This window comes from Dreissena polymorpha, chromosome 16 (genome assembly GCF_020536995.1).
Source record: "Dreissena polymorpha isolate Duluth1 chromosome 16, UMN_Dpol_1.0, whole genome shotgun sequence".
Lineage (NCBI taxonomy): Eukaryota > Metazoa > Mollusca > Bivalvia > Myida > Dreissenidae > Dreissena > Dreissena polymorpha.
The window spans coordinates 12,845,822-12,861,403 of NC_068370.1; the positions used below are offsets into that span (position 1 = coordinate 12,845,822).

At 34.2% G+C, this 15,582-nt stretch overlaps 1 protein-coding gene across 1 annotated transcript; it reads left to right on the top strand.

Moving 5' to 3' along the window:
* The first annotated feature begins 224 nt into the window (after positions 1-224).
* Positions 225-7,934, top strand: LOC127862657 (uncharacterized). Its single transcript, XM_052401859.1, has 4 exons — positions 225-434; positions 5,948-6,119; positions 6,723-6,871; positions 7,061-7,934. The coding sequence occupies exons 2-4, from the start codon at positions 6,013-6,015 to the stop codon at positions 7,234-7,236; spliced, it is 432 nt and encodes a 143-aa protein (XP_052257819.1). The 5' UTR covers positions 225-434; positions 5,948-6,012; the 3' UTR covers positions 7,237-7,934.
* Positions 7,935-15,582: the final 7,648 nt, after the last annotated feature.

The window sequence follows — 15,582 nt, forward strand, 5'->3', positions numbered from 1 at the left end:
ACTGATTTATAAGATGGTTCATTGTGCAGCGTATGGCTGCAATGCTCGTTCTGAAAAGCAAACGGAGAAGAAAGGATTCTTCGGCTTCTCAAAGGACGAAAGTATGAAGCGGAAATGGATTCTAGCCGTGAATTCACGAAGGATTATCGACGGAAAGGTGGTGGACTTTACGCCAAGCAAATATGCAAAACTCTGCATAAAACATTTTGAGGATAAGTGCTTTGTCCGACCCCCCCCCCCCCCCCCCGAGTGTGATGGCGAGTGCGGGCTTTGGGATGAGACTGTCGCTGCATCCTGATGCAGTGCCAACTTTGTTCCCTGACACGGACAACTTCAAGGCATTACAGCCGAAAGCCCTAAGGCCAGACGAGTTAGGAGCCCCCAAACGGAAACGTGACAACTATGGTGCTTTTGCCAAGAGAAATCGCAAAACGGTAAGAACTTAATTAATAAGGTCAATGATCAGATATGCATCTTAATACCACAAGTTCTATGTTATTTCAAAAAGCTAAAACACTGACTATGTAAAAAATACTTTTGAATTAAAAATCATTGTATGTAGTTAGAATAGTTGGCAGCTAGTAACCAAACTGACTTTGGCAGTACGGCAAGATCTAATTATTTATTGTAAGTGTTTTGACAGGCATCAGTTTGAAATCGACACATTTCGATCTTAATACAAATGTGTATCTATCTAAATATACTGCTAGTCGACACAATAAGCATTTCAAGCAGTGGACACTGTTGAGTCCATTTCCTGGGAAGAACCAGTACTTGGTGTCTATGGAGGAGATAATGAGAAAGCTCCCTGAGTAGGGAGCGAACCCAGGAACTCCCGATCGCTAGACGGACACCGCATCCACTACACCACCGTGACCTCTTACTGTTTTCCACCACGGTTAATTTAGCTCAAGTTCTAATGTAAAGCAGTTGCTGACAAGCCATATTTTCTACCTATTTACCAAAAATTCAATTAATAATGTGTTGCTGATCTTTTTATTGTTTAAAATGTGAAAACGCAAGGACTTTTTAGTAAATACATTCAGACTTCCAATAATGTATTAATGCTGGTTTAGAAAAAGAGATGATAAGTTAGAAATAGTGTGCCATTTAACTGTTAAAAGAATAAAAAAGAAATTTGAATTAGTAGCCGACATGTGTTTTATTATTAATATACCATTTATTCTTCATGTAGTGTGAATCATAAAATGCATCTTGATTTTTTTGTGTTTTCATAAATTGAACAGCAACTGATTCTAGTACTTAGTAGCTGATGGCTATTTAGGCTACTGGTAGTGCCATGATAATTTAAATAACAGTTCAATTTCAGTCTTCAGGGTAATATATTTAGCCAAAATCATTGTTCTATATTAGAAACAGGAGAAAAATCCAATAGCCTGACTATATAAATTATTAATTTCTAGAAGCCCAAATAACATCTTACCAAACCCGGGATGTCTGGCTTATAATTTAAGACTGAATAAATGTTATATTTTCAAATTAATATTGTTACATGCATCAGTCGTCGAAAATCGCACTAGTCCGACAGCAAAAAACTAGTTTTTTTTAATTCGGGCTTGTAGGAAATCCAATATTACAAGCCCGATGTTTGTACAATTCATTTAACAAAACGAGTTAGAATTTCATTTTCAATATTTGTAAACAAAGTTTTGAGCCGCTTAAATCAACAGCTGCTTATGTTTTAACACACTGCGCGCACGTGCTGGGCAATCAGCCGATAATTGGATTACTGTGCATAAAGCGCATGGTTTTGCGGTTCCCGGATTATTATTCAGTGCCTTCCCCAGGCCATTTAAGCGCCCCTTGCCGGGGCGCTTGAATTTCGAAATCAGAGTCCCCGGGGCGCTTGAAATTTTCCGATCAGTGTATTTTTCAGTAAAAGAAAGTGGAGATTGTCCAAAAAAATCAAGGTTTCCCTATCAGTGTATCAATATTCCCTGTTTTAAAAGAGCACTCGGTACCTACTTTCACAAGTAATCGCTATAAACACCACATGGGGTAATGGATAATCCACTGATAAGAGAATAGCATGACGCGCGTATCGATTATTCTAACATTAAACGGTCATTTAAATGCTGACAAGGATGTATCTGGTAACTTTCCAGTCGTCAAACTGTGAAGTTCATCGTCCAATCGGTTACGCGAATGCTTATGGGGGCGGGGTTAACTATCGACCATTATTTTTTATTGACGTCGGGCATGAAATAAGAGTTTATCGCAGCTTGATTAGCAAATAGTTGTACCATTTGAGTAATATAAAACCGGTAATTAGTACAGTGCACAACATTAAAGACGGTTTCGGGCATCATCATCACACCTTTTTACTGTAAACAAGTGTTACCTATGACTCATAATTAATACGAGAAATTAATTGCAAGTGGTAAACAATTAATTATTATAGCGGTTACAATTATGTGATAACAATTTATTTAATTCCAGAACATGTATATTTCAACATGTCCATTTATAGAACTGATTCACCTCGTTTTTTTTACATTTATTCGACACGTAATGCGCTTTAACAAATTTTCGTTGAATTAATTACGCACACTTGTAAATGTTTCGTCCGATAATCGATAGTTAGAAGACTGATGATGGCAACCGGCCGTGATCCTCGTGGACAACGTGAATTTCATGCATAATTCCGTCAAAACATTTACTCGACTCGTAAAGTGTGTAAACAAATTATCGTTGAATTTATTACGCAACGGTTAATATTTGTTGAAATCTCAAATGGGAATAATTAAATTTGTAATCCGAAACCCATTACCGTAAGTCGATGTTAACGCGTTTTTAATCCGAAACACACTTCCGAATGTAAATGTTACCGCAACGTTAAATATTTTTGCTTCAAATAAGCAGTGCAAATTTATTTTGTGTCGAATCTTTTTCTCAATTAAAAAGAGCGCGAAAATTATGCAGCATGTACAACGTCGCGTCTATTGCATACAAATGACGTGTATTGAGCGTTTTAACAAGCACACAACAGGTCAGGGGATTGACGCATATTCAGAGGCAATATTTCATCAAATCTATAAATAGTCACTTAAAAAATGGCAAGGTTTGTGTTAAAGAAATAACTGAAAGCTTTTATCGTAAATATTTACCAGAAAGAGATTGATAAAAACGGAATAAACGGGATTATCGGGTAGTAAATAGAAACTTGAAAAATAGTAAGTATACAGTAATAGAGTCGGGTTGAAACGGATGTATTGGGGAATCGTTCGAGTCGGGATTTTACTATTTGTGCGGAAAAGTTTTAAAACAATTAAACAATAAAAAAAAATATTTTTAAATGACTGGGGGATTTTTTTGAAGTCATAGTGCACCAAATGACGTCTTTTGACGCTGTTTTTCTTTGAGTTACATGTATAACGCACCACAGAACGTGAATTGACACGTTAAATTAAAAAAAAAATCAACGTCGGGAGGGGACACCCCTCCCGAACCCACCCCCGGGGCGCCTGAACAAATTCCTGGGGAAGGCACTGTTATTATGTAAAATAAATGTTTTGCGTTTCGTTCGGGACACAGAGAGTAATGGCCGAACAGTTGTCATTGAAGTACGTCGTTGAGGAATGCGAATCTGAGGTAAGTGTGATTGACGCATTTGTCAACTGGCTTTTTGTAGAATAACCTGGCACTAAATTGCTTATATATTTTCTGGTGGTTCAGGTTTGCTCTCTCTTTCACATGGATATATGGGATACATTTCTGCTATTTTTTTACCTAAACTTAATGTATATATTTATAATTGTGATAAAATTGAAATCCGTGTGTGAAATTAATTTCTTCTTATTTCAGGATCCGAAAGAGGCTGGCTCAGATGAAGAGGAAGCTGACTTGGATGAGGATGAAATTAATATGAGAGTTGTATTGTGTTCTAAAGATTGAATAAATGAATGCTTCTTTGGATGTTTTATGTTATGTTTATCTGCATTTTTAACAAAAATGTTTGGGCTAGTAAAATCTGACTCGGGCTAGTTCAAATGTCCATATTACTAGCCCCACTTGCTTGTAGATTTACATCTAAATTTCAATGACTGATGCATTAATTGCATTGGAAACAGTTTTCAGTGTAATAAACTCATTTTGCTCCTTATGGGCTTTAGCCATTTTGAGATTTCATTATAGCATTCAATGTACTAAAGATGTGTTGTTTGATTAATTTCTGAAGTGGAAAAAAGAAAAACATGTAGTTTTACTATTATGAATACAAAGTTTACTTTATTTTACAATTTTGTGTTACAAATCTTGTAGAAAATAAATGACAGCATTATAATATGTGTAAAATTAAATAAGCTTTTTTCGGGTTATCATTTATATATTTTATTTATAAAGTTGCTTTAATTAGATGGTTTCTGTACAAAATAAGTTGGTCACTAAACTAGCTGAATTTTTGCAAATCACCATGCCAACAAGGCACCAAGTTGGCAGAATGTGGTGTATTACCACCCTACAGCTGCCATAAATCAAGCTGGTGTCATAAAATAGATGGTCCTCTTTGTTTCTGTAAAGTCAAGTATTGTTATCAGTGATCTACTGTTATCAATTGTATTTGGCACAGACAGTAATAAAACAAGCAGATTATCAGACTGCAGTAATCATAACAACTGAATATACAACATACTGCACTAGTAGATAGAACAGTATTTATAAATAGAATAGGAAATAAATTGCAAAAAATATAAATAACATTTTAATTTTGAACAACAGCAAAAAATATAAATAACATTTTAATTAAGAACAACAATCTACACTTTTATTCTTGACTCTTGTCTTTATGCTTTCTTTTAATTTAAACACTGTATTATTTTAATTGGGATATTTTTTTATATATTGTATTTATATAGTTTGACAAATTATATTTAAAACAGATACTTGCATAAATACTGGCATCATTTAAATAGATTTCTTCAAAACTTGATTTTTTTATTAATTAAAAAACAAATCCTGATGAAATGAGCTATAATGCTGCGCATGGACACAGTTTTAAAATACAGTAAGAGTTAAAATGAAAAAAAACAACAACCATTTTTAATGAAATTGTCATGGAAATTGCTTACCGGTATAAAGCTTTAATTAAAGATACTAATACTATATTGCAAAAATAAATGTAGATCATGAAATGAATAGTTTTGTTTGAGAAAATCACCAAAATGGTGTCCATTCCCTGTTTGATGTCTTATTCTCAATTCACATAATACAGTGTTTTTAGAACACATCATGACTTGCAGTTGACACCTATTGATTTTGAGGTCACTAGGTGAAAGGTCAAGGTCACGGTGACCCCAAATAGTAAAATGTTTTTTCTAGATGATAACTCAAGAACGCATACGCCTAGGATCATGAAACTTAATGGGTAGATTGATAACGACGCGCATATGACCCCTATTGATTTTGAGGTCACTAGGTCAAAGGTCAAGGTTATGGTGACCCGAAATAGTAAAATGGTTTTCGGATGAAAACTCAAGGACGCATATGCCTAGGATCATGAAACGTCATAGGTAGATTGATCATGACTCGCAGATGACCCCCTATTGATTTTGAGGTCACAAGGTCAAAGGTCAAGGTCACGGTGACCCGAAATAGTTAAATGATTTTCGGATGATAACTCAAGAACGCTTTTGCCTAGGATCATGACACTTTATAGGTACATTGATCGTGACTCGCAGATGACCCCTATTGATTTTCAGGTCACTAGGTCAAAGGTCAAGGTCACAGTGACAAAAAACGTATTCACACAATGGCTGCCACTACAACGGACAGCCCATATGGGGGGCATGCATGTTTTACAAACAACCCTTGTTTCATTTACATTTATCGGATTATATATTTAACATCCGATTAATGTAAATGAAATGATTATGAAATTTTGTTCAATGACATGTGTTGCCATGAAAGTTGGACTATTACTTGTCTTTAGGCTCGAAGGCGCACAAGGAATTACTGTTGGTCATCGGAAGCAAGCGTCTTCTCTCTGACATTCGCATGCTGTCACCAGCTGAACAGACCTCGATGCTGGAGGCTCAACACAAGGTGGTCTGCCAATTTGCGCCAAAATTTGTCTGCTTTTCATACGCAGCAATGAAACAGAGGTATGAATTGTGATCGATTAATATTATATCTACAGAAGAGCTAGCGCAGGCATGTTGTTTTTGTCTTTCATAGTCCAGTGGTAATAATTTATAAAACTTCAACTTTAAGGCAAAAATTAGTTTATTTCCTACACGATTGATAAATATTTGTGCAAGTTTAATGAGAACAACATTTGATTATGATGCGGTTTGGTTTTTTTTACATTCGGCATTGGTTGCGGAAATTCTAACAACCAAAAATATGATCTTTAATTCGAGTAAAATTAATATCCTAGTTGACTAATAAACATTGTCATTTGCAGTTCATAAACCATCAAGTGCCCATGAGCATATGTCCATAATAAATATGCATTAGTTGTGAAAATGATTTTAGTTCCTTTTTATGCCCGTGAAGGTGGGCATATAGCGATCGCACTGTCTGTCTGAAATTCCGTCACACTTTGCGTTTAGGTTTCGAAAAATGTGGAAAAACACTTTGCGTTTAGGTTTAGACAAATTTGGAAAAAGGGGGCATATGTCATCCTATGGTGACAAGCCTTGTTGTTATATGAAATAGTAATTGTTGATATAATTTGTGATTAAAGGCTATTTTTTGTAATCCAGATTGCATCTGGCAGCCCTGCATTCCGTTTCTAATGCGCACAGGAAACATGCAGAGAAGAAGAACGGCGAAAAGCGCTACAGGATTTCGTATCCAAAGTACAAAGCGGGACACCATGTCGTGAAACCTGTCAAAGAGGCCTGCAATTATGGTAATGGTCCTTCTAAGCAAAATAGAAAATTGGCATTCTAATATATAATATACAAAAACCTAACAGTGAAACTGACTAAGTTGACTGTTGTTGTTGTTTTTTATGCATAATATGTGTATTTTTATTTATTTGTTCAATGTGCATAGTTTAACCAAGTAGTAAAAAATAAATTGTTGATGCTTTTTTCAGATTATGTCACAGAGCTCATGGTTGAATTGCTGCAATTAAAACAACAGTTCAAGAGCACCCGGATTGCTAAGCAGGCATCTTCTTCCATTCTGTTCTCTCCACCACCATTAGCATCATCTGCGAAGAAAATTTTAAAGAATGAAGCAGTGCAGTTGCACCGCTCTAGGTTTAATTAATTACAGTAATTGGAAACAACTTGGCATGCCATTTGTCATGTATTGCTCCAGCTGGGTTTAGTGTACGTGCGTAAGGTGTCATCCCAGATTAGCCTGTGCCATATATGTTTGTAATTAATTAAAAAAATCCTCGCGCTGGAAAGATGGGACAAAGCGTGCGCAAAATATCTCGTCCCATATTAGCCTGTGTCCCTGATAAGACTGTGCAGACTCGACGTGAAAACATGATATGCCCCAAGTTTTATATGACAATGTCTACGAATGTGCCCTTTTGACAAATTAGAACCTAGCTGAAGCACTGATCACGTATTGTTTCAAATTAACATAGCAACTACAATTATTTTTTTGAAAAATGTGAATGTATTATTTTGACAAATATGCTGTAATAATAGTTTTCCCATTGTGTGCTATACTGTTAGTATAAAAATGTTAATGTCAACACCTTTATTTTTAAATGTTGGGACCATGTAGTGTTTTTTGTGTGATAGTATTGGTCTGTAAAAGATGTTTTAGAAGTCATTTTGTTAAAGGTACTTAATATGACTCCATGACAAGTTGTATTGCAACATTGTGCTAGTAAAGCTCATTTACTTATTTCGTCCAGTTTTCTAAAACTTGTCGTCAGGTTACAAGTTGTTCTGTTGTTGTGTCTGTGGTAATTTATATTTTTAGATGTTGCAATAAACTTGTATGCTACATATATATTGTTGTGTTGGAATGTTTTCTCCATTTCAAAAACATCGAGAGTAAAAGTTTGACATGCTATTTCTCATTAATAATATTAAGTCACCTCGCTCGTGGAGAGTTTAGAAAAATTCAATTGCGTCATATTTATATAAAATCAAGACTTATTATTAAAAAATATTTATTAAAAAACAACAGAAATGAGATCATTCAAACTTTGAAGTGAATGTCGACATAAATGAGATCAATTTACCATAAATAAAAAATCGTGTGCAGGGAACACATCGGGTTTCAACAAAATGGCTATGTCAGGATACTAGCAAAATAAATAAAACATCTATTCTCGGTCATTTAGTATTAAATGACACGACCATTTACGTAAGAATTATTCATTTCAAATCAACATTATTTATTTCAACTAGTACGTTGTTGAAGTGTTGAACTTGAACGGTTAGTAAATTTGGACTGGCATTCGTACGTCGATCAGTTTCAGGGAATAATTATATCTTTTCAATGTGTCAATTATATTTGCCTGATTAAATTATAATTAAATACTTAAACAGTCAAGATGCGATGTCCTGTGGATGTGTACTATGAAAAATAAAAACACGTTATATGACGAACTTTAAAAAGACAAAAGCTGATACCGTTTCCTTTGTTATGAACTCGTAGCAAGTGGTTAACTCATACGTCACTTCCGGGTGAGACAAAAATGTCGACTCGATCACGAAGTGCGAAAAATCGGCATATTTATCGGCTGTATACTCGCTGAATACGATGGTTTTAATCGAATTATGATATGGAAATGCATTTAAACGTTATAATCTCGCATAATATTGGTGTATTTCAGGATTTTTTAATCGGGTCCGTTGATCTTTAAATCTATTGGCTATTGTGATTGGTTTATTAATAATCATAAGGAGTAAACTGGTATTCCAAACTATAATAAAGCTATTTATAGGTGTACGTTATTTTATCTCCTTTGTATAAATGTTCTACAGAAAAACATAAACGATAAATCATGTTTCCCATATTTTATTTTTGAATGGTGCTAATTCTCATTATATACAATTATATAAAATTGACATGAAAACTTCTATCCATACGCTTGCGACACACTGTTTGTGACAATTTTTAGGAATTTGATATTATACAGTATCGTATTTCCCTCCAAACCTGGCTACAGTTTGTTTAAAAAATTACCCAATATATATACAGGTCTGTATTCGAGTCATATTTGGGAGGTCCGGAGGTGTTGGGTTATCAAAGCTATTTCCCCAATATCGCATTTGACATCCTTTTTGTTTGAATTAAATATAGGTTTAGACTCCAAGCTCCCGATCGTATGTATTAAAGTGAATCATATTCACGCAAAGGCTTTTTTATATATGTTATTTACCGGTAAGTTTGCCGTAAAGTTATTACATATGCAGAAGTATATCTTGTTTTTGAAAACTTAGGCCTTGGTCAATTGAAATGATTTAATGACAGATAACAGCCTTTTTATGGGTTTGAAACTTGCGTTGATTATAAAAACTGTTCTTAAATGTCATGGATAAAGGCTTTTTCACGCCATGCGAATAGTTAAAGTGAATGATTTTTTTTACTTATAGTTCTTCATTATCGGATGGGGCAAATATATAGTCAACAGGAAAACCTCTACAGTATTCATGCGAACCAAAACATTAAAACGAATGCGTTTAATGTCGATTGCGAATTCGCTGCGATCGATATCGAGTATAAATTCAATTTTTAGCAACACTATCGAGAACATATACAATGAATAATGCTTGGCTTAAGTGAACCATGGTTCGTTGTTGCTGCAATTGAAATTTTTTTTTTATTGATTTAACGCATATTCTTGAGGCGTTTATTTTTTTAAAATTTATTTTATATACAACAACAAGAACATCATTTGTTTCAGCAATAAAGCTAACAATAAAGCTTCTAGTTTACAATAAGCGATGATGAACGATAATTTGTATTAAAAACATATACAAAGTACATTAACATTAAAACTAATAAACAGCAAACCAATGATTTAACGATCATTTACTTATGAACTCACAGAATGTATTGTACCAAAACTTCACCGCTTCCCTTAAACATTAATTTCGTCAACTAATCTCTTAACATTTGAGCATTCCACTTAGATAAGTGTAACTATTATTGGACAAATAAACAAACGCAATTGCGCCCTGTTTGGTCATGCTTGGTGTCAACCCAACATGTGTGGCCAAAACCAAAGTTAGTTTCTGTCGGTACCAACATTTCTGTTATTTAAGTTATTATACAATAAATGTAGTTTGAAGTGGAATATAATCGTTGTGATCTTCGCTCTTTATCCTTATCAACTTCCTTTTCATCAGCATTTTTCCGAACATCATCTTTATCATCATCATAAACAACAACACTAGCAAAATAATCACTGCTACTATCGCCATCGTCTCATAATTTCGTGTTTCAAACAATAATGCAGTCACCAGAAAAAGTATTTCTCTTATTTCCATATCAAAGCAAATGGTTTTGACCTATAATTGCAAGGTTGATAATCTAGTGATCAGAAAAACTCTGTGTGAACATGCTGATGCTAATGATGACGGTGGTGCTTATTTCGTAGACGATATGATTATAACAATGAAGATGATGATATTTATTATGATAGAAATTTCGAATTATGACACTAAAGATGATGAACGTTTATTTTTACTATATATACGTTATACTTCAACGAAGTGTGCTGACCGAAAATAGAAGTCACTTAAGTTAACAAGACCGATGTTGGGTATACAACAAAATGCGGTACTACATATCCTCTGATTACACAAGATGGAACAATTTCTATGCCTTTATCGCTTTTAATTTTCGTTAACATGTATACTCAAAACACTCCTTAAAACGAAAACTTGCAAACAAGTTCTTTTGTCGTCTAAATTTGGATTTGTAATACTTTCTTAATCATATTGCATGAAAAACTGCTGAAACTTAAGACAAGTGTATTCAATTGCTACAACCTACAATATATGCTCAACTATAAAATATTTAGTAAAGAACTACATTAACAAATACAAACACATTGTGCAAAAACACAAGACATTGCCAAAACGAATATAAGTCTTTCGAATGATATAAAACCAGCTTTCATGCTCGACAAGAAGAGTGCAAAACGCTAGTACTTTTGCATAAAAAGCGCCAAACGTCGTGATAAAGGTCCGTGATAGAAGTTCAAGGATTTTTAAACCAGAATGCGCACCCTCTCTAATGTGATTGGTTTGTTATAATTGTATTGCATGTTAATATTAATATATATTTTGTGTAGAAATTGCAAGATGTATTTTATTTTTGGTGGAAAAAACATACATTCCCTTTAATATCTTTACTTCGTATGTTTTTGTACGCTCCTTTATTAATACTTAATATGAATATATCGTGTCATTCGAGATTTCATTTGCGTGCATAGTGCCTCACAAAATAAGTTTGATTGGAACGATTACAGTTACGGGCATGTTTGCAATTGCTGACATATTGCAATTAACTCATAACCTACTCGTGGTACTGTTCGACGTACATAACGTGTTTGTCACGCGCAAATGAAAGGTAGTTAATCCAAACACACATAGTGCTTGAACGGTTACTCATGTGTGAATGATCGGTCCTTTGAACGCTCGTTACATCGTTGTGATTGCCAGAACAATTTGAATTGTTTTCATACTCGCGTAAGGACCGAGTTAGCAGTTTGCTCTCTGTGTTTTGAGTTCACTCGATTCTGTCAACGGTTCCTGCTTACCCGCTTATATATTACGACGAAAAGCAAAATACCGCTAAAGAGTCAAAGAAAGGGCACGGTTAAACAATATAGCTAAAACACAGCCTAAACAAGTTTGGAAAAATATATAAAAAAATGTCATAATCAACATATGAGTATACCCGACAATATCAATATAAAAAAGCATGTGTGAACATTTCAATAATTTATATACTAATGATATGAACGACATTTCAAATGAAAACATTGACAATATCCATGACAACACTAGCAACAGCGAAACAAATGACATTCTTGACTCCCCGATCACGAAAAATGAAATACAACAAACATTATCAACACAACATAACGGAAAATCAAGCATACCGGATCAGATACCCGCTGAAATAATCAAAGCTTTATACACCGTCATAAAACCGCACCTGACACATATATTCAATAACATTTAAACATAGAAAGTGGAAATTACCCGAAAGATTGGGGACTAGGTTACATTACACCAATTTATAAAAGTGGTGACCTAAATCAATCAGAAAACTATCGCGGAATAACCCGAAATATTATAACATCAAAGATTTATTCACAAGTATTATTAAACCGAATAACCAAATAGTGCGAATTGAACAAATCAATATCTGATTTCCAATACGGATATAAAAAAGGCAAAAGTACGGTAGATTGTATTTTTATACTTAACAGTCTAATAAATAAAGTACTAAATTTGGGCCAAAAGTTATACTGCATTTTCATTGATTATGCTAAATGCTATGATAGCATAAACCGTGCACTGTTATGGCAAAAACTGATATCGCAAAAAGAATTAGTACCAAGCTGGTATCCGCGTTTCGCGACATCACCAACATCATTACAATCAATGTTGAATGACATTGAAAATTACTGCATAGTGTCTCAACTTAAAATTAATACACGTAAAACAAAGGTCTTGATCTTCGAAAAAAGTAATTGCCATACAAATTACAATTTTTACCTCTACGGGGAATTACTTGAAATAGTGACTTCCTTTAAATACTTAGGTATAACACTATTTAAGAATGGTAATTGGTATAAAACAGCCCAAACATTAGCAGAACGCGGAAATAGAGCTCTACATAGACTTGTCACTATTATAAATCAATACGAATTCTCAACACGCGAACAATTAAACCTATTTGATAAACTTGTCACACCAACCCTACACTATTCAGCAGAAGTATGGGGATTTACGAAAGGTAAAGAAATCGAAATAATACATGCAAAACTACTTCGAACAATCTTAAAAGTAAACAAATCCACCAATCTAGCCGGTATGTACGGAGAATTAGGACGATACCCGCTATTCATAATACTCAAATTACATTTTTCCGATATTGGTTAAAAATACTTGGATCGAGTGATAACAGTATCACAAAAATAACATATTCTGTGATATTTAACGATGCACAACAAAATACCACATATAACCATCGAAATTGGGCGTCACACATAAAAAACACTCTTGACGAGCTTGGGTTAAGCAATATATGGGCGGATCAAACAACTATCATAAATCAAACAGATCAAACATTCATCTACAATACAAATAAACAACGTTTTTTAGATAACTTCAAGCAAAGCTGGTATAGTGAGATAAATAATTCCCCTAGACTCATGAGCTATTGTAAATTTAAAAACACTTTTGAGTTAGAACCATATCTTGATTTTATAACAAATAAGAAATACAAAACATCACTTACACGATTTCGATTATCGTCACATAAATTAGAAATCGAAAGAGGTCGTTATAATAATATACTGCGCGAAAATAGAAAGTGTAAGTTTTGCAACGGACACGCTATCATTTTCTACTTGTTTGTCCTTTATATAGAGAAATAAGAAAGGAATATTTAAAACCATATTTTCAAAGGTGGCCAACGTTAAATAAATTTGACTTTCTAATGCAGTCGGCAAATAAAAAAGACATTATTAACCTTGCTAAATATATTTTTCATGCTAATGAAATGCGTAATAATATAGACAATCAGTTATAATTGTTAACTTTTACAAGACTATAGCCATGTTTATTGATTTTTTCATTGAATATGTTTGTATAATTTAAATAATTCTAAAATTTCCTCGTGTTACAGTTGATGATATAATTACATGTATATTGATTACTGCTGTTTTTTGTAAACTTCTCTTATTGAATCAATGTATTGATATTATTATAAACACTGCGCCACTTTCTGTTTTTGTGGCAAAAAAAGAATTGTATTATGCTTATATGCTAATAAAGGTTTTTGTTGTTGTTGTTTGAATGCCTCGTAGTTTGAGTGTCAATTGTGATTACCGGTAGACTGCAATGATATCAAATTCAAGATAATTATACTCTTTACAAAATCATGCACGAACATGTAAGTATTAACTCAGATATAATGTATTTAAAAAGTAGACATAATGAACCATAATTATATACATTAATTTAAATGTAGAAATTTATTTTGATTAAATAATAAGATAACATAACATTTTAAGGTGAATAAGTCGCTTATTGATGATTGTTTTATGCCATAATTTTACTAGTTTTATTGTAATGATATAGACTTATCAATCTGGTGGAAATTGGTCGCTGCAGACGACAGACAGAAACTTCCGCTCGGATGACGTTTCAAACGCATTTCTGATGTCACGTGATGTCAATCTGCACAATAAAAGCGAGGGTTGGCCATTGAAGTGCATAAATCGGTTGTCGGAAATTCCAAACTACAACATCGCAAGTGGCGTTGCTACGCACTTCCAATGACGATCCAGAGAGTCTCGCAGCGATTGAAAGGTGAAGGTAACTTGTCAACTAGAATGTCAAGTGCGGCACGATACACGCCGTACACTACCTCACACTTCATGTCTTACAGACGCAAGGCCCTGCAGGCGAACACCGGTGAGAATTACTGAAAATAAAAGCATCATCAATACTAAACAATAACATCAATGGTTATTAACTAATAAATTTCTCTTTTGCATCAACATTCCAATGTGTATATCCCAATTTATATTTACATAAAATCAAAGACACACGTGCTCATAAAATGTAAAGACTACAGTTTTTTAATGCAATAAATTTTTATAAATACGTGCGGGAAGGGAATCTAACCTATCTCTTAATGTATTTATAGACGATCTCGAACCTGAAGCACTTCTGTTAAACGGATGCGTTGTGCGTCAAGTCACTCCAAATAAGAGCGATGCGTCGATGTCATCTCTGGATTCATCTCCCGTCTCCTCTTCCGGAAGTCCCGACATATCTTCCGGAAGTGAGCGCGCTTCCCCGGAGTCCAAACATGAGCAGCCGGTCACCAGCTCCGAGCAGATAAACAAGAAAAAGGCGCGAATCAACTATACAAATTAACAGATATAGACGTTGTTGAAACTCTTCCACGAGAATCCATACCCCGAGTCAGAGATGATAGAGAACATTGCAAAGGACTTCGGAGTGCCAGAGGACAAAATAAAGGTGCGTCTCTTTTACCACCGTTGTTGTTTGAAGCATTTCATATAGACATACGTATCAATATTTACTTACTTGTATACTGACATTCCGATCATCGTAGGGTCGACCCTTGTCCCGGTAATATAACTAGTGCGGGGAAAGTTTATAAAATCCCTTCTATGGCCAATCTCCCCATACCTCCTAATCAAGTAGGCTAGTTGCCAGTCACAAGCATACATGTGCATTATAGATTAAATATTTTTCTTTTGAATATTCCGTTGAAATCCTTGAACGATCCTAAATTTAGATACTACATATCGTGGGTTATTGTTAGGGATATTTGAAGACACATGTTTACATATCTACAATTCCTCTTTCACCAATATGCACAAAGTTAACTGGTTGGAAATAATAAATGATTGATATCTAGTTC

Coding starts and splice junctions, on each gene's coding strand:
- LOC127862657 (XM_052401859.1), top strand. CDS start 6,013: ATGCTGTCACCAGCTGAACAGACCTCGATGCTGGAGGCTCAACACAAG. Junction 6,120..6,722: donor TACGCAGCAATGAAACAGAG/GTATGAATTGTG, acceptor TTTGTAATCCAG/ATTGCATCTGGCAGCCCTGC. Junction 6,872..7,060: donor CAAAGAGGCCTGCAATTATG/GTAATGGTCCTT, acceptor TGCTTTTTTCAG/ATTATGTCACAGAGCTCATG.